Source organism: Lucilia sericata, unplaced genomic scaffold, assembly GCF_015586225.1.
Source record: "Lucilia sericata isolate MDLA Ls3-8-SP2 unplaced genomic scaffold, ASM1558622v1 Contig000982F_arrow, whole genome shotgun sequence".
In the NCBI taxonomy this organism is placed as follows: domain Eukaryota; kingdom Metazoa; phylum Arthropoda; class Insecta; order Diptera; family Calliphoridae; genus Lucilia; species Lucilia sericata.
The window spans coordinates 34,823-55,107 of record NW_023994965.1 but is presented as its reverse complement, the minus strand read 5'-3'; the positions used below and the strand labels follow the sequence as shown (position 1 = coordinate 55,107).

At 29.7% G+C, this 20,285-nt stretch overlaps 1 protein-coding gene across 16 annotated transcripts in view; it reads right to left on the bottom strand.

Annotated features, from left to right (window-relative positions):
• The window catches only part of LOC119609445 (potassium channel subfamily T member 2), a 73,351-nt gene that overhangs the window by 41,600 nt on the left and 11,466 nt on the right, over window positions 1–20,285 (bottom strand). For all 16 annotated transcript variants that reach the window (XM_037964214.1, XM_037964216.1, XM_037964221.1 and 13 more), the window contains exons 11-15: window positions 17,470–17,619; window positions 17,156–17,367; window positions 10,180–10,476; window positions 4,610–4,960; window positions 4,350–4,500 (exon numbers count right to left, since the gene is read on the bottom strand). In XM_037964214.1, coding sequence (XP_037820142.1) covers window positions 4,350–4,500; window positions 4,610–4,960; window positions 10,180–10,476; window positions 17,156–17,367; window positions 17,470–17,619 — 1,161 coding nt within the window. The remainder of the gene's footprint in view (window positions 1–4,349; window positions 4,501–4,609; window positions 4,961–10,179; window positions 10,477–17,155; window positions 17,368–17,469; window positions 17,620–20,285) is intronic.

Here is a 20,285-nt window from a genome sequence, read left to right as displayed (position 1 = left end):
ACTGAACTAGAACTGAACTAGAACTGAACTAGAACTGAACTAGAACTGAACTAGAACTGAACTAGAACTGAACTAGAACTGAACTAAAACTGAACTAGAACTGAACTTGAACTGAACTTGAACTGAACTAGAACTGAACTAGAACTGAACTAGAACTGAACTAAAACTGAACTAGAACTGAACTTGAACTGAACTTGAACTGAACTTGAAACTGACTAGACTGAACTTGAACTGAACTAGAACTGAACTAGAACTGAACTAGAACTGAACTAGAACTGAACTAGAACTGAACTAGAACTAAACTAGAACTGAACTAGAACTGAACTAGAACTGAACTAGAACTGAACTAGAACTGAACTAGAACTGAACTAGAACTGAACTAGAACTGAACTAGAACTGAACTAGAACTGAACTAGAACTGAACTAGAACTGAACTAGAACTGAACTAGAACTGAACTAGAACTGAACTAGAACTGAACTAGAACTGAACTAGAACTGAACTTGAACTGAACTAGAACTGAACTAGAACTGAACTAGAACTGAACTAGAACTGAACTAGAACTGAACTAGACATTTAAATAAATAAATAATCCAACTGATAGGTTATTAAGGCGTCTCCAATACTTTAAGGTGGATGATGCGCCCACCACTAAAGTGCTGTAGGGTATAAAAGCAACCTAATGTGAACATTATATTGCATGTGATTGGAGGCCATCACATGTAGACTGTTTAATTAGTTTTGTGTTGTTTTCAACTAAAACTTTTAAATTACATTGAACATTTTTAATGAAATTTTAAGTAGATGGATAGTTTATTAAATAATAACTCATGTAATGAAATTAAATACAAAACTAAATGTTAAACAAAAATAAAATTATATAATTTTATTAAATAAAACCCAAGCAATTTTATAAAATTTTATTATTTAAAATGTAAAGAGCGAGCGAAAAAACTAGCGACTAAGGGCGTAAAACGTAAACTAGCGAACAAACAAACGTATGAATTCAATAATGAATGTTTTTTTTTTCAAAATTTTTATTTTAAAACTGTAGAAAAATTTATAATTATAATTTATAATTTTCGTATAACTTTTTTTTTTTTGGTTTAAAACAACAATAACAACAACTGTATGGTGAATTGTGTAGCAGTAGTAGTAGCACAACATTCAAAGGCTACAAAAATATATGAATTTTGGAAAATGTTTTTTTTTTGTGGAAATTTTCCATTTGTTTTTCTTAAATTAGCAGCCATTAATTAGATAGATAGAGGCCAACCAACCAACAACAACAGAACTTGAAGCATTTAACACAATCGAAGCAACTTTTACGTAGAATTCAAAATTCAAAATAAAAAACTCTTGCAAATTCAGATCAAAACAGTCAACGCTACAAAAATATGATTCCAGTTTCCAGCTACAATCATAAACTCAAACGAATTTGTTGTTGTTTTGCATCTGAATATGAGTTTCGAGTTGTCGTAAAAGTTGTCGACAACTTACCGTAAATAGTCGACAGCCCAAACGGGTCGTGCTGCTTTCGACGACATGGAACTACTTGAGGTGGTAGCAGCATTGATGACATTTGCCGTTGTGGCCTGATGACTTGACATGGTAGTGGTGAATGTGGCCGTAGTGCCAGTCGATGCAGGTGCTATAGTTGTTGTTGAACAACAACACGATGAACAACAAGTCTCCGTTTGTTGCTGCTGGCTACATTCATTTAAAGGTATATAATTGCTATTGCTGTTGTTGATGTGACTGAGACGCATGTGATTTACTTTGCGGACACAATCACTGTCACAACTGTAGCTCTTTTTCATTTTTTGATAACGACGAGTGGAGCCAACACCAACTACACCCATCGTCATAGTATCATTCACTTCACTACCAAATGCATAATGTGATGTTCGTGTTATATTTTGGTTGCCATTGTTTTCCTGTTCGCTATTGTTGTTGTTGCTACAACAGCAACGTAAATTGGAATCTTCAGATGAACTCATAATAAGTGAATACGTACGTGATTGTGGAAAATGACCACCCAAGCAACTGAGTTTTATCGTTATTATTATTTTAATATTTTCGATTTAATGGAGATGGAAATAAATGAACATTATATATTATAGACATCAACCAAAAAGGACATTTGGGTTCAATTTTCTTTTATATTTATTATATTTATCATTTTCTTTCGTATATATCATCGACCTAATTTATATACATACATACATATCTATTAAAATTTTGAAGAGTGAGTGCACTTATGTGAAAAATTTATAGTATCAAGTTTATAAGACCTGAAGCCAGAAGCCTCAATTAATAAATAATTAAAAGGACGTTTCATTTTAAGTTAAAACCAGCAAGAGGTGAAAAAGGCCAATGTAGTAAATATGTAATTGCCTGTACATTAATTTAATTGTAAAAATAAGTGAAGATTTCACCACAATACTTGACTGTATAAAACCAAAAACTATGTAAAAATTTTGTAGTTGATTCCTAAACTCATGGTGTCCAAATTACATTGTTCGAAAGATTTCTGACAAGGACTATAGTCCTTCCTTAAGTTAGCGTCTTTGCAAACTTGCCAAATGTCCCTTCGACACTTCGGCCTTATTCGATATAAAATGCATCTGATCGTTATTCATGCGATCCAACTTCTGAAGAGTTTTGCATAAGTATTAGAACTAATTCACAACTGAACTGGAACTGAACTAGAACTGAACTAGAACTGAACTAGAACTGAACTAGAACTGAACTAGACCTGAACTAGACCTGAACTAGAACTGAACTAGGAACTGAACTAGAACTGAACTAGAACTGAACTAGAACTGCACTAGGAACTGAACTAGAACTGAACTAGAACTGACCTAGAACTGAACTAGAACTGAACTAGAACTGAACTAGAACTGAACTAAGAACTGAACTAGAACTGAACTAGAATGAAATAGAACTGAACTAGAACCTGAACTAGAACTGAACTAGAACTGAACTAGAACTGAACTAGACCTGAACTAGAACTGAACTAGACCTGAACTAGAAACTGAACTAGAACTGAACTGGACTGAACGGAACTAGAACTGAACTAGAACTGAACTAGAACTGAACTAGAACTGAACTAGAACTGAACTAGAACTGAACTAGAAACTGAACTAGAACTGAACTAGAACTGACTAGAACTGAACTGAGAACTGAAGAACTGAACGAACTGAACTCGAACTGAACTAGAACTGAACTAAACTGAACTAGAACTGAACTAGAACTGAACTAGAACTGAACTAGAAACTGAACTAGAACTGAACTAGAACTGAACTAGAACTGAACTAGAACTGAACTAGAACTGAACTAGAACTGAACTAGAACTGAACTAGAACTGACTAGAACTGAACTAGAACTGAACTAGAACTGACTAGAACTGAACTAGAACTGAACTAGAACTGAACTAGAACTGAACTAGAACTGAACTAGAACTGAACTAGAACTGAACTAGAACTGAACTAGAACTGAACTAGAACTGAACTAGAACTGAACTAGAATGAACTAGAACTGAACTAGAACTGAACTAGAACTGAACAGAACTGAACTAGAACTGAACTAGAACTGCACTAGAACTGAACTAGAACTGAACTAGAACTGAACTAGAACTGAACTAGAACTGAACTAGACCTGAACTAGAACTGAACTAGAACTGAACTAGAACTGAACTGAACTGAACTAGAACTGAACTAAAATGAACTAGAACTGAACTAGAACTGAACTAGAACTAGAATGGAACTGAACTAGAACTGAACTAGAACTGAACTAGAACTGAACTAGAACTGAACTAGAACTGAACTAGACTGAACTAGAACTGAACTAGAACTGAACTGGAACTGAATATTTTTATTCATTATGAACTAAGTATTTTTTATTCATATTCAAATATTTTGAGAATTTGTGTCAAAATGTGTGATAAATTTAATGCGTTTGTTTTTCTACAGATTTTTGCTGATATGGTTTTAGCGTATATTTATTTTTAAGATGAATATTACAACGTTATAAATGAACTTGTTAAATGTCAAATATTGTAATGCTGATAAAATTCTACAGCACGCTTTTTTGTCTTAATAAAGCTAATAAGAGCTTAAAAGTTTTTAGAATATATTAATTGATTTCTATGATATACAATTACATATAAAAAGAAGATCAGTAGAATATTTTAAAGCTAAAAACAAGATTTTTGGACAGACAGCTAAGTAGTATTGGAAAGAAATGGAAGGATACTCATATACAAGAATAAAAATATATTTGGGGGAAAAATTACTTAATTAAAATTTAATTTTAATATTATTATAAATAAGAGGGAAAACAAACTTACGCAATTTTTTCTGATGGCGAACGCCAGGGTACATCATCTTCGATTTCGTCGTCACTTTCATCACCCTCATCGCCATCATCATTGCCAGATATACTAAACGAGGAGGAGGTGAACATATCAGGTACGGGTAAGATAGAAGGTCGTCTACTTCCTGTGAAAAAAAATTAGTAAATAAAAGCTCAAGTAATGTTTGTATTTGTATTCAAATTGATGTTTCGGATTCTTTAATAAAGTATGTTGTAGATATTTCTAAAACTTACCTCTTCTTTGATTTAAAATATCCGGACTTAATAAGTTTGGATTACCCGTTTGTGGTAATTCTAAATGGTTACCAGTTGTTGAGGCTACAGTTAAACCGCCGCCTCCACCTCCTCCTCCTCCACCACCACCTAGTGCGGAGCTTACAGCTAAAGTATTGCCCATAGAACTACCACCGCCGCTAGCACTTCCTCCGCTGCCACCACCTAAACTTAATGGTATCGTCGTCGTGTTTGTGACAGTGGTTGTTGTCGTTGCTGCTGGCGTTTGCGTTGCATTAGTCGATGTAACAGCGGTATCTTTAAGATTCGGTTTCGAATCCGATATTATCACAGATGTAGGATTATCTGATGCTATAGTTATATTTAAAATTAAGAAAAAGAGAACATAGATTTGATGATTTTAAATAAAAAGCTTTGAAACTATGACTTGAATTATTTAAGTTATTACTGATTGTTTTTAAATTTTAAAAAAGCTTTATAAAACATGCAACAAAATTTGATTTCAGAAAATTTAAAACAATTAAAATATTATTAAAATATTTTCAAATGTTGAGTGTTCTAGTAACTGAAGCACCCAATGGCGAAACTGGTAAAAATGTCAATACATGGTTGAAATTTGTATTAGTTTCATAGGTTCTGGGCTATAGTCGAGTTTGCAGCTTGAAATAGATCAACGATCTGGACTATTGGGAATAAAGTCGACTATAGGCTAGTCTATAGTCTAGTCTATAGTCTAGTCTATAGTCTAGTCTATAGTCTAGTCTATAGTCTAGTCTATAGTCTAGTCTATAGTCTAGTCTATAGTCTAGTCTATAGTCTAGTCTATAGTCTAGTCTATATTCTAGTCTATAGTCAAGTCTATATTCTAGTCTATAGTCTAGTCTATAGTCTAGTCTATAGTCTAGTCTATAGTCTAGTCTATAGTCTACACTATAGTCTAGTCTATAGTCTAGTCTATAGTCTAGTCTATAGTCTAGTCTATAGTCTAGTCTATAGTCTAGTCTATAGTCTAGTCTATAGTCTAGTCTATAGTCTAGTCTATGGTCTAGTCTATAGTCTAGTCTATAGTCTAGTCTATAGTCTAGTCTATAGTCTAATCTATAGTCTAGTCTATAGTCTAGTCTATAGTCTAGTCTATAGTCTAGTCTATAGTCTAGTCTATAGTCTAGTCTATAGTCTAGTCTATAGTCTAGTCTATAGTCTAGTCTATAGTCTAGTCTATAGTCTAGTCTATAGTCTAGTCTATAGTCTAGTCTATAGTCTAGTCTATAGTCTAGTCTATAGTCTAGTCTATAGTCTAGTCTATAGTCTAGTCTATAGTCTAGTCTATAGTCTAGTCTATAGTCTAGTCTAGTCTAGTCTATAGTCTAGTCTATAGTCTAGTCTATAGTCTAGTCTATAGTCTAGTCTATAGTCTAGTCTATAGTCTAGTCTATAGTCTAGTCTATAGTCTAGTCTATAGTCTAGTCTATAGTCTAGTCTATAGTCTAGTCTATAGTCTAGTCTATAGTCTAGTCTATAGTCTAGTCTATAGTCTAGTCTATAGTCTAGTCTATAGTCTAGTCTATAGTCTAGTCTATAGTCTAGTCTATAGTCTAGTCTATAGTCTAGTCTAGTCTATAGTCTAGTCTATAGTCTAGTCTATAGTCTAGTCTAGTCTATAGTCTAGTCTATAGTCTAGTCTATAGTCTAGTCTATAGTCTAGTCTATAGTCTAGTCTATAGTCTAGTCTATAGTCTAGTCTATAGTCTAGTCTAGTCTATAGTCTAGTCTATAGTCTAGTCTATAGTCTAGTCTATAGTCTAGTCTATAGTCTAGTCTATAGTCTAGTCTATAGTCTAATCTATAGTCTAGTCTATAGTCTAGTCTATAGTCTAGTCTATAGTCTAGTCTATAGTCTAGTCTATAGTCTAGTCTATAGTCTTGTCTATAGTCTAGTCTATAGTCTAGTCTATAGTCTTGTCTATAGTCTAGTCTATAGTCTAGTCTATAGTCTAGTCTATAGTCTAGTCTATAGTCTAGTCTATAGTCTAGTCTATAGTCTAGTCTATTGTCTAGTCTATAGTCTAGTCTATAGTCTAGTCTATAGTCTAGTCTATAGTCTAGTCTATAGTCTAGTCTATAGTCTAGTCTATAGTCTAGTCTATAGTCTAGTCTATAGTCTAGTCTATAGTCTAGTCTATAGTCTAGTCTATAGTCTAGTCTATAGTCTAGTCTATAGTCTAGTCTATAGTCTAGTCTATAGTCTAGTCTATAGTCTAGTCTATAGTCTAGTCTATAGTCTAGTCTATAGTCTAGTCTATAGTCTAGTCTATAGTCTAGTCTATAGTCTAGTCTATAGTCTAGTCTATAGTCTAGTCTATAGTCTAGTCTATAGTCTAGTCTATAGTCTAGTCTATAGTCTAGTCTATAGTCTAGTCTATAGTCTAGTCTATAGTCTAGTCTATTCTAGTCTATAGTCTAGTCTATAGTCTAGTCTATAGTCTAGTCTATAGTCTAGTCTATAGTCTAGTCTATAGTCTAGTCTATAGTCTAGTCTATAGTCTAGTCTAGTCTATAGTCTAGTCTATAGTCTAGTCTATAGTCTAGTCTAGTCTATAGTCTAGTCTATAGTCTAGTCTATAGTCTAGTCTATAGTCTAGTCTATAGTCTAGTCTATAGTCTAGTCTATAGTCTAGTCTATAGTCTAGTCTATAGTCTAGTATAGTCTAGTCTAGTCTATAGTCTAGTCTATAGTCTAGTCTATAGTCTAGTCTATAGTCTAGTCTATAGTCTAGTCTATAGTCTAATCTATAGTCTAGTCTATAGTCTAGTCTATAGTCTAGTCTATAGTCTAGTCTATAGTCTAGTCTATAGTCTAGTCTATAGTCTTGTCTATAGTCTAGTCTATAGTCTAGTCTATAGTCTTGTCTATAGTCTAGTCTAGTCTAGTCTATAGTCTAGTCTATAGTCTAGTCTATAGTCTAGTCTATAGTCTAGTCTATAGTCTAGTCTATTGTCTAGTCTATAGTCTAGTCTATAGTCTAGTCTATAGTCTAGTCTATAGTCTAGTCTATAGTCTAGTCTATAGTCTAGTCTATAGTCTAGTCTATAGTCTAGTCTATGGTCTAGTCTATAGTCTAGTCTAGTCTATAGTCTAGTCTAGTCTATAGTCTAGTCTATAGTCTAGTCTAGTCTATAGTCTAGTCTATAGTCTAGTCTATAGTCTAGTCTATAGTCTAGTCTATAGTCTAGTCTATAGTCTAGTCTATAGTCTAGTCTATAGTCTAGTCTATAATCTAGTCTATAGTCTAGTCTATAGTCTAGTCTAGTCTAGTCTATAGTCTAGTCTATAGTCTAGTCTATAGTCTAGTCTATAGTCTAGTCTATAGTCTAGTCTATAGTCTAGTCTATAGTCTAATCTATAGTCTAGTCTATAGTCTAGTCTATAGTCTAGTCTATAGTCTAGTCTATAGTCTAGTCTATAGTCTAGTCTATAGTCTTGTCTATAGTCTAGTCTATAGTCTAGTCTATAGTCTTGTCTATAGTCTAGTCTATAGTCTAGTCTATAGTCTAGTCTATAGTCTAGTCATAGTCTAGTCTATAGTCTAGTCTATAGTCTAGTCTATTGTCTAGTCTATAGTCTAGTCTATAGTCTAGTCTATAGTCTAGTCTATAGTCTAGTCTATAGTCTAGTCTATAGTCTAGTCTATAGTCTAGTCTATAGTCTAGTCTAGTCTATAGTCTAGTCTATAGTCTAGTCTATAGTCTAGTCTATAGTCTAGTCTATAGTCTAGTCTATAGTCTAGTCTATAGTCTAGTCTATAGTCTAGTCTATAGTCTAGTCTATAGTCTAGTCTATAGTCTAGTCTATAGTCTAGTCTATAGTCTAGTCTATAGTCTAGTCTATAGTCTAGTCTATAGTCTAGTCTATAGTCTAGTCTATAGTCTAGTCTATAGTCTAGTCTATAGTCTAGTCTATAGTCTAGTCTATAGTCTAGTCTATAGTCTAGTCTATAGTCTAGTCTATAGTCTAGTCTATAGTCTAGTCTATAGTCTAGTCTATAGTCTAGTCTATAGTCTAGTCTATAGTCTAGTCTATAGTCTAGTCTATAGTCTAGTCTATAGTCTAGTCTATAGTCTAGTCTATAGTCTAGTCTATAGTCTAGTCTATAGTCTAGTCTATAGTCTAGTCTATAGTCTAGTCTATAGTCTAGTCTATAGTCTAGTCTATAGTCTAGTCTATAGTCTAGTCTATAGTCTAGTCTATAGTCTAGTCTATAGTCTAGTCTATAGTCTAGTCTATAGTCTAGTCTATAGTCTAGTCTATAGTCTAGTCTATAGTCTAGTCTATAGTCTAGTCTATAGTCTAGTCTATAGTCTAGTCTATAGTCTAGTCTATAGTCTAGTCTATAGTCTAGTCTATAGTCTAGTCTATAGACTAGTCTATAGTCTAGTCTATAGTCTAGTCTATAGTCTAGTCTATAGTCTAGTCTATAGTCTAGTCTATAGTCTAGTCTATAGTCTAGTCTATAGTCTAGTCTATAGTCTAGTCTATAGTCTAGTCTATAGTCTAGTCTATAGTCTAGTCTATAGTCTAGTCTATGGTCTAGTTTATAGTCTAGTCTATACTCTAGTCTATAGTCTAGTCTATAGTCTAGTCTATAGTCTAGTCTATAGTCTAGTCTATAGTCTAGTCTATAGTCTAGTCTATAGTCTAGTCTATAGTCTAGTCTATAGTCTAGTCTAGTCTATAGTCTAGTCTATAGTCTATAGCCTAGACTGTAGACTAGACTAGACTATTAACTTTTTAGTTGTTAAAAGCGAACTAACATTGTTTGGTGTTTCTGAGATAGATCTGATTCTTACTTAATAAATATTTCCACATATGTTTGTTAGTGATTGAGTGTGTGTTTATATGTAAAGTATTTTTATGTTAAGTAAATATTTACAGCTATACAAACATATTTTAAATATAATTTCAACAAACAATGGTTACAAAAGGGCAAACGGTAACCGGAAATGCAAATACAAATTGTAAACGACTTGGAAACAAAAGCGATAAGCAAATTAGTTAACAGCATGCATGCTTTTGTAACAAAAAGAAAATGAAAATAAAATAAAAAATATTAAAGAAAAAACAATACAGATAATTATTTGTATATAACACACACGCAAGGGTCTGAAAAAAAGGGTTTGGGGGTAGTCACTGGGTTGATTTTTTAAAAGTTTTTTGGGTAATTCCATAAAGATATATTTTACAAGGAACACTTTAAATAATTATAGAAGAGAGAGCTAGTATTGTTGCCCTCAAATGATCAAAAAACAAAATTGGAATTATCCTTTAATACGAACAAGTTTAGCAAAGTAAGCAGTGCTTTGTTAATTTGCTAGTGACAGGGTGTGTGATTGATTGTACTATGACAAGGGGAGGGGCGTTGGACGGTAAGTCTAAATATTCAATAACGATTTAAAATGTAATAATTAATTTAAGGGGGAAGTAGACTTAAAAAAATTACGAAACAGTTATAGTTTGAGTGAGATATACAGAAAAAGAGATAGAGAGAGAGAATGATGGTGTTCACACTCACGCACAAATAGTGTTGTAAAATCACATTCGGAAGAGGATTTAATATTAAGATGATGAAAATGATTGTTGTTTTTTTGGTGAGGCCTTTCAGTGACTGGTGTATTACCGCCAACTGTATTGCAATGAAAATAACTATTTGTACTTGTATGTGGCACACGGACACAAACCGACGGTATGGGCACCTGAAACGTGTGCGTCGATGATGATGGTGATTTTGGTATTGATGTTGCTGTAGTACTAGTTGCATTTGTAGTTGTTGTTGTTGTTATTATTGCTGTTGGTAATGATGATGATGATACTGTTGTTGTTATTAGATTTGTTGCATTATTATTATTATTAGTAGTAGTAGTTGTTGTTGCGGTTGCAGTTGCATACACATTCATATTGTTATTCACATTATTATTATTGATGATGGATGTGGTAGAAGAAGAAGTTGTGATATTGATGATTGTATTATTGATGTTTGTTGTTGTATTATTATTGTTAATAGTTGTTGTTGTAGTTGTTATTGGAGTATTAGTTGTTGCTGTTCTAACTAAATTTTAATGCATACTATTAATTATAAATGCATGTAATACTAAAGCATACACAGCCATACACACGCACGTCCACACATACATACACACATACATACATACATTCATATTGACTGTCGAAATGTCTAAGTGTTTGTCTCATTCATACCAACTTAATGACGGATGTGAAAACAAAAATCCTTCCAAATATTATTTTACAAATTGCAAAACAAAAACTCATTTAAAACCAAAAATTTTGGAGGGTAAAAATGTATACGATTTCCATTTTGGGGTTTAATTTGATTGTGGTTAATGCATTTGTTTTAGATGGAATAAATTTTTACATTTTAGTTAGGGGAGATAATCAAGATTATAATGACTGCTTTCTATTAACAATATTAAAGTTGTTTTTTACAAATGAGTTTCTTTCTAATTTTCAATTATTTTAGAGCAAATCTGTGTAGATTTAATTGCATTTCTTAATTTAAATACTAAATAATTAAAAATTAAGTAAGGGTTTGGCCGTTCATAAGATAACCCTACAGCAGTTATGAGTAATGAAGAGCTATGAGTAAAACAACAAAATATTTGTATAAAATTTCAACATAAATCAAAAATATTTTGTCGATTAATTGCTAAAAATCTAATTTTCTGAATGCTGCCAAATATGGGAACAACTTTGGCATTCCGTCCACTGGCTCTCATTCCACCTACATAGATCAAAAACTATAAATCAACTCGGCAGCACTTCAGTTACGATATTATGAAATTTCATTACGATATCTAAAATAGTTCACGAAATACCGACTTGTATTCCAATTAATATTTTGCACTTCATGGCGTATGATTATTATTTATTATGAAATATCAATAATACGCCTTTGGAGTGTTGAATAGTTAATATGTCGTCAAATAAGGGATTATGATTCTATAAATCGACTTTAAAACAACCGACTTATTATAGAAAATGTTTTGTCCTATCGACATCCTTCTAGTCTATAGTATAGCCTATAGTATAGTCTATAGTCTAGTCTATAGTCTAGTCTATAGTCTAGTCTATAGTCTAGTCTATAGTTTAGTCTATAGTCTATTCTATAGTCTAGTCTAGTCTAGTCTAGTCTAGTCTAGTCTAGTCTAGTCTAGTCTATAGTCTAGTCTATAGTCTAGTCTATAGTCTAGTCTATAGTCTAGTCTATAGTCTAGTCTATAGTCTAGTCTATAGTCTAGTCTATAGTCTAGTCTATAGTCTAGTCTATAGTCTAGTCTATAGTCTAGTCTATAGTCTAGTCTATAGTCTAGTCTATAGTCTAGTCTATAGTCTAGTCTATAGTCTAGTCTATAGTCTAGTCTATAGTCTAGTCTATAGTCTAGTCTATAGTCTAGTCTATAGTCTAGTCTATAGTCTAGTCTATAGTCTAGTCTATAGTCTAGTCTATAGTCTAGTCTATAGTCTAGTCTATAGTCTAGTCTATAGTCTAGTCTATAGTCTAGTCTATAGTCTAGTCTAGTCTAGTCTAGTCTATAGTCTAGTCTATAGTCTAGTCTATAGTCTAGTCTATAGTCTAGTCTATAGTCTAGTCTATAGTCTAGTCTATAGTCTAGTCTAGTCTAGTCTATAGTCTAGTCTATAGTCTAGTCTATAGTCTAGTCTATAGTCTAGTCTATAGTCTAGTCTATAGTCTAGTCTATAGTCTAGTCTATAGTCTAGTCTATAGTCTAGTCTATAGTCTAGTCTATAGTCTAGTCTATAGTCTAGTCTATAGTCTAGTCTATAGTCTAGTCTATAGTCTAGTCTATAGTCTAGTCTATAGTCTAGTCTATAGTCTAGTCTATAGTCTAGTCTATAGTCTAGTCTATAGTCTAGTCTATAGTCTAGTCTATAGTCTAGTCTATAGTCTAGTCTATAGTCTAGTCTATAGTCTAGTCTATAGTCTAGTCTATAGTCTAGTCTATAGTCTAGTCTATAGTCTAGTCTACAGTCTAGTCTATAGTCTAGTCTATAGTCTAGTCTATAGTCTAGTCTATAGTCTAGTCTATAGTCTAGTCTATAGCCTAGTCTATAGTCTAGTCTATAGCCTAGTCTATAGTCTAGTCTATAGCCTAGTCTATAGACTAGTCTATTGTCTAGTCTATAGCCTAGTCTATAGCCTAGTCTATAGACTAGTCTATTGTCTAGTCTATAGCCTAGTCTATAGTCTAGTCTATAGTCTAGTCTATAGTCTAGTCTATAGTCTATAGTCTAGTCTATAGTCTATAGTCTAGTCTATAGTCTAGTCTATAGTCTAGTCTATAGTCTAGTCTATAGTGTAGTCTATAGTCTAGTCTATAGTCTAGTCTATAGCCTAGTCTATAGCCTAGTCTATAGTCTAGTCTGTAGCCTAGTCTATAGTCTAGTCTATAGTCTAGTCTATAGTCTAGTCTATAGTTTAGTCTATAGTCTAGTCTATAGTCTAGTCTATAGTCTAGTCTATAGTCTAGTCTATAGTCTAGTCTATAGTCTAGTCTATAGTCTAGTCTATAGTCTAGTCTAAACAGTTTCCAAATTGAAATTTAGTACTTCATGGCGTATGATTTTTATTTGTTATGAAATGTCAATCATACGCCCTTAGAGTGTCAAATAAATAATATGTAATTATTAAAACGACTTTTTTGTGGTTAAAATTAGGTTTACGGTTCTATAAAACCACTTTGAAACACTCGAACAGTCGACTGACTTATAGTCGAAAAAAGTCGAAAATTCGAAGTCGAAAGTTTAGTCCTAACAAAGTCGAGAGGTCGACTATTTGGTAATATAACTAAATTAATTATATTTAATTATATTTTAAGTAAATGAGTTCACTAATGTTTATGTTTTTTTAAACCTTTTAAATCTTTTTAGTTTCTTTTTCATTTATTCACTTACACTTCTGTTTTAACAGCTTATTTAAGACCATTATTACCGTTGTTAATGTAAATAAACAGGGAAAATGAAAGCAAATAATAAAAAAATGGAAAACAGTAATCGTATTTTATCATGAAGACTGTAGAATTTAATGTGGTATTTATTTTAAAAAAATTTTACAGTCGGGCACAAAATAATGTGATGAAAAATAGTTGAAATGATTACAATTGTAATAAAAAGTATTCATGTTATTAACACAAAGCTACACGGTTTAGGGGTTATGAGTTCGATTCTTCTATATTCAATCAATATAAATTATATAAATTTCTATTTTATTTTTTGTTTGCCACTGTATGTTAAGCGGCTTTCTTTTAATATTTTTATACAGTAAATTATTCATTAGTCTTGCAATTTGTGATTTTTTTCATCACATAATAACTGTAAGAATAAATGCAATTTTTATAGGCTTTTATAAGATTTATTTATATGAATTCACGATAAAATTGCTATTATAATGTTAATATAACTATTTTATACATTTCACTTTATTTACAACATTTAAAAATTTTCTACGTTAATCAATATTTAAAGTGTTAAATTGTTTCAAATTTGTTCTTGTTGCTATTTTACTATATTTGTTCACTTCATTAAATTCATCTCTTCATTTACATACTTAATTTAATTACCGCAAATTAAATTTCAAAAATTTTAAATTGTGTAATTTAAATATTTTCTTTTGAACATGATACTTTATACTAAAAATCTCTCACTACCAAACTAATGCATTTAAATAAGTAAAAAGTGTTGTATTTTCTGTCGAATATTTTAGGTGTGTTAATGAAATTATATGAAAAATGATTTTACGTTAAATCAGAAGTTTAATTACTTTTTCTTAATTTAAAGGGAACAAAAGGAAAATTCAATAAATTTTAGGAGAGAGAGATAGAGTTTCCTTAAAGAGTTATTAGAATGGGTTTCTTTAGATAAAAAAAAAAAATTTAGAGAAGTTTTTTGTATAAATGTTGTTTCCAGAATAGTTTCCTTTAGAAAAGCTTTCTCCATGAAAACGTTATAATTTCTCTACAAAATTTTTTTAGAAAAGATTTCATTAAATAACTTTATTAGACAAGTTATTTTTTTTTTAGAAAAATTTCTTTTGAATGTTTTCTTTAGAAAGTTTTAGAAGAAAGTTTTCTCTAGAAAATTTTTCTCTAGAAAACTAAAGAAATTTCTTTAGAATGTTTTCTCTAAGAAAGTTTTCATTAGAAAAGTTTTCTCTAAGATAGTTTTTTAGGAAATATTTATTTAGGAAAATTTTCTTTAAAAAAGTTTTATTTAAGAAAAGCATTCTTTGGAAGAACTTTCTTTAGAATGTTTTCTCTACGAAAGCTTTCTTTTGAAGAATTTTCTTTAGAATGTCTTCTCTAATAAAGTCTCTCTATAAAAGTTTTTTCTAAAAAAGTTTTCTTTAGAAAAGATTTCATTAGAAAAGTTGTCTATAGAAGAGTTTTTATTAGAAAAGCTTTCTTTAGACAAGTTTTCTTTAGCAAAGCTTTCTTCCAAAAAAGATTACTTTAGAAAAGTTTTCTTTTGAAACTTTTTTCTATAGAAAAGTTTTCTTTTGGAATGTTTTCATTAGAAAAGCTTTCATTAGAAAAACTTTCTTTAGAAATGTTTTCTCTAAAAAGGTTTTCTTTAAAAAAGTTTTTCCTTGAAAAGCTTTCTCCAGTAAAGTTCTCTCTAGAAAAGTTTTCTTAAGAAAAGCTTTATTTATAGCAGCTTTCTTTAGCTAAGCTTTCTTTAGAAACGTTTTCTCTAGAAAAGTTTTCTTTAGAAAAGCTCTCTTAAGAAAAGTTTTCTTTAGAAAAGCTTTCTTTAGAAAAGCCTTGTTTCGAAAAGTTTTCTTTATCAAAGCTTTCTTTAGAAGAAATTTCTTCAGAATGTTTTTTCTATAAGAAAGTTTTCTTTAGAAACATTTTTTATAGAAACGTTTTCTTTAGAAAAGTTTTCTTTAGAAAAGCTTTCTTTAGAAAAGCTCTCTTTAGAAAAGTTTTCTTAAGAAATGCTTTCTTTAGAAAAGTTTTCCTTAGAAAAGTTTTCTTTAGAAAAGCTCTCTTTAGAAAAGTTTTGTTTAGAAAAGTTTTCTTTAGCAAAGCTTTCTTTGAAAGAATGTTTTGTCTTTAAGAAAGTTTTCTTTCGAAAAGTTTACTTTAGAAAAGTTTTTCTTAGAAAAGTTTTCTTTAGAAAAGTTTTATTTAGAAAAGCTTTGTTTAGAAATGCTTTTTCTAGAAAAGCTTTCTTTAGACAAGTTTTTTTAGATAAGCTTTCTTTAGAAAAACTTGTATTTGGTAAGCTTTCTTTGTAGGAGCTTTCTTTAGATAAGCTTTCTTAGGATAAGCTTTCATTGGAAGAGCTTTCAGTAGAATGTTTTTAGGAAAGTTTTTCCTAAAAAGTTAACCTTGAAAAGTTCGTTAAAAACGTTGGCTTTAGAAAAGCTTTCTTTAAAAAGTTTTCACTATAAGCGTTTCCTTTAGAGGAGCTTTTGGAAAGAGTTTTTGTTCAAAAAGTTTTCTTTATAAACTTTATACTAAAGTCCTTTTTATAATAATTTAGAAAGGTTTGTTTTTTCAAAAGCTTTCGTTAAAGAAATTTACTTTAGGCATGTTTACTCTAGGATAACATTCTATGGAAAATTTTCCTAAAAAAATGCTCTAAAAAGCTTTTTCTGAAAAAGTTTTCTCATTCTATTGAAATATTTTTTTTCGTTCAAAATTTTTCACTACAAAAGTGGAGAAAATTTTTTCAGTTTTCTTTAAGCTGACAAAATTTCTATTGAGAAATGGTTTTCATTGAAAGAAAGTAAATTTTCCGTTGAAATCATATCTAAAGAAAAGTGTAACACATGATTGTCAACAGATTTCGTGCTTAAAATTATTTACAGGAAATTCTAATTAAATTAAACTTGTTTTGTACAAGTTTATTAAATACAAACCAATTTAAAACCGTACATACTCCTGCATTAAAAAGGGATAATTTCATGTTTTTACAGAAAATAAAATTCATTTATATTGATTACAGCAATAAAGTAAAAAAAAGAAAACAAATTAAAATTATAACACGCGAATGTCATACAGTCAGAGAAATATGTATTTTTACAGAAACAAAGTAGTAGTGACACACGCACACATAGCCACAAACTTACAAACAGACAGACACAGCACAAAAGCATAGATTTATAATAATGATGACAAGTAAGAGTAGAAGTAATAGTATTAATAGAAGTAGTATATAAATGGTGTTTGTATTAGAAATCGCGCTTTTTATAAATATTTCTATTTATATTGGGAAAAAAATAACTCAAGACAAAATCATAAAAATAGAGAACAGAAACGAGAACAAAAAATTATTAAAATCACACACAAAAACTTTTTTTTAATAATAATCATATGCATAACGTATTTAATTATTATCTTCTTCCATTTTTTACTTTTCTCTTTATAAACTTTGCCAGTTTTTATGGTTGTTTTGTATTGATATTCTTTATTTTTTTTTTTTAGTTTCTTGTTTATTATCTTACTTACCACCACCATCTTTACCCGTTGCTGGATCTGCATTTTGATTTTGTTGATTTTGATTAACGACAAATGCAGAATTTTCCTCTTTCGTTATGCTCATATAATAGCATGTATCATCTTTTTTCATAATATGCCGCGGACCGGGATTCAGCAGTATGGTGTCTTCATAGAATTCTGGCAATTGTGCTGGTCTTACACCAACTAAAGCCACACCATACCTGTAATGTTCAAGGTTTTGATGTAAAAATTATAATAAAGTGAAAATGGTTATTAAGTAAAGTTTGGTTGTAAATGTTTATGTTTTCGCTTTATTAACTCACTTTCGATGTGAATGAAAGCTAGCATAAGTGAAACTTTTTCCTTCATATTCTCCGAAAAAGCGACTATCACCTAAAACTATATGATAGATTTCATTGCCAGAACATTTGCCATAGAGACGATGCCATTCCTCGGGTGATTGTTGACCTTCCCTACAGATAGGAGAAGAAATCAATATTAAATCAAAGAAAAAAAGAAAATTTAAAAAGAAAATTTATAAAAGTTTCTATTAAAAAATAAAATTTTTATCGAAAATTTTCTATAAAAAGAAAATTTTTGTCGAAAATTTTCTATAAAAGGAATTTTTTTGTCGAAAATTTTCTATAAAAAGAATTTTTTTGTCGAAAATTTTCTATAAAAGGAATTTTTTTGTCGAAAATTTTTTATAAAAAGAAATTTTTTGTCAAAAATTTTTTTATAAAAAGAAAATTTTTATCGAAAATTTTCCATAAAAGAAAATTTTTATCGAAAATTTTCCATAAAAGAAAATTTTTATCGAAAATTTTCCATAAAAGAAAATTTTTATCGAAAATTTTCCATAAAAGAAAATTTTTATCGAAAATTTTCCATAAAAAGAAAATTTTCTAATGAAAACCTTCCTAAAGAAAAGCTTTTCTAAAGAAAACTTTTCTGGAAGAAAGTATTTCTAAAGAAAACTTTTCTGAAGTAAACTTATCTAAAGAAAACTTTTCAAACGAAAGTTTTTCTAAAAGGAAGCTTCCTAATATAATCTTTTCTATATAAATCTTTTCTAAAGAAAGCTTTCCTTAAGTAAATTGTTCACTTGAAAACTTTTCTAAAGAAAACTTGTTCTAATGAAAACTTTTCAAAAGAAAACTTGTTCTAATGAAAACTTTTCAAAAGAAAACTTGCTCTAATGAAAACTTTTCTGAAGAAAACTTTTCAAAAGAAAGCTTTTTTGAAGAACACTTTTCTGAAGAGAGTTTTTTGATAGAAAACTTTTAAAAAGAAAGCTTTTCTAATATAAAATTTTATAGGGAAAACTTTTTTAAAGGAAGCTTTTCTAATATAAACTTTTCTGTAGAAATATTTTTTAAAGAAGACTTTTAAAGAAAGCTTTTCTAAAGTAAATTATTTTAAATATAAAATATAAATTATTTTATTTCAAATAAAGCTTTTCTAAAGTAATCTTTTTGGAAGAATAATTTAACGAAGAAAGTTTTTTATAGAAGGCTTTTTAAAAGAAAGCTTTTCTAAAATAAACTTTTCTAGAGAGACATTTTTTGAAGAAAGCTCTTCTAATATAAACTTTTCAATAGAAATATTTCCTAACTTTTCTAAAGAAAACTTTTTCTAATGAAAACTTTTCTGAAGAAAACTTTTAAAAAGAAAGCTTTTCTAAAGTAATCTTTTTGAAGAACACTTTTCCGAAGCGAGTTTTTTCATAGAAAACTTTTGAAAAGAAAGCTTTTCTAAAATAAAATTTTATGGGGAAAACTTTTTTTAAAGAAAACTTTTCTAATATAAACTTTTCTAAGAAATATTTTCTAAATACTTGTAAATAAAGCTTTTCTAAAGTAAATTGTTGTAAATAAAAGTTTTATGAAGAAAACTTTTCAAAAAAAGCTTTTCTAAAGTAATCTTTTCCGAAAAATAATTTTCCGAAGAAAGTTTTTTATAGAAAGCTTTTTAAAAGAAAGCTTTTCTAAAATAAACTTTTGTAGAGACAAATTTTGTAAAAAAAGCTTTTCTAATATAAACTTTTCAATAGAAATATTTCCTAAGAAAATCTTCTCTAAAGAAGACTTTTAAAGAAAGCTTTTCTAACGTAAATTGTTTAAAAGAAAACTTGTTCTAATGAAAACTTTTCAAAGAAAGTTTTATAAAGTAATCTTTTCGGAAGAATAGTTTTCCAAAGAAAGTTTTTTCATAGAAAATTTTTTCTTAAAATAAACTTTTGTAGAGAATACTATTGTAAAGAAAGCATTTCTAATATAAACCTTTCTATAAAAATATTTTCTAAGGAAATCTTTTCTAAAGAAAACTTGTAAAGAAAGACTTTTCTAAAGTATTTTTTCAGAAGAAAATTTTTTCATAGAAAACTTTTAAAAAGAAAACTTTTATAAAATAAACTTTTGTAGGGAAATCTTTTGTAAAGAAAGCTTTTCTACAGAAATATTTCCTAAGTTAATCTTTTCTAAAGAAAGCTTTTCTTTAAAGTAAATTGTTCTAATGAACATTTGTGGAAGAAAAGTTTTCAAAGAAAGCTTTTCTTAAGTAATCTTTTCTAAAGAACAATTTTCCGAAGAATGCTTTTTCATAGAAAACTTTTAAGAAGCTTTTCTAAAATAAGCTTTTGTAGAGAAAACCTTTGTAAAGAATGCTTTTCTAATATAAAATTTTTATGGAAATATTTTCTAAGGGAACTTTTTCTAAAGAAGACTATTAAATAAAGCTTTTCTAAGTAAATTGTTCTAAAGAAAACTTTTCTGAAAAAAATCTTAAGAAAGCTTTTCTAATGAAACTTTTCTATATTAAGCTTTTCTAAAGAACGTTTTTTTATAAAGAAAAATTTTCTCAGATAACTTTTCTAGGGAAAGCTTTTCTATAGTTAACTTTTCTAAAGCAATATTTGCTAAAGAAAATTTCACTCTTTGTAGTACATTTTCATCGATTATTTTCTATAAATGAAAATAAAGCTTATACTTTTAAAATAGTAACGTCAGTCAAAAAAATTTCCCCTCACAATTTTATGAATGTCCAATTCTTTCTGCTCACATTAATTTACATTTCAAAATCTGCTAAATAATTTACTTGTAAAGTAGATTGAGTTACTAACTAGTTAGAATATGATACA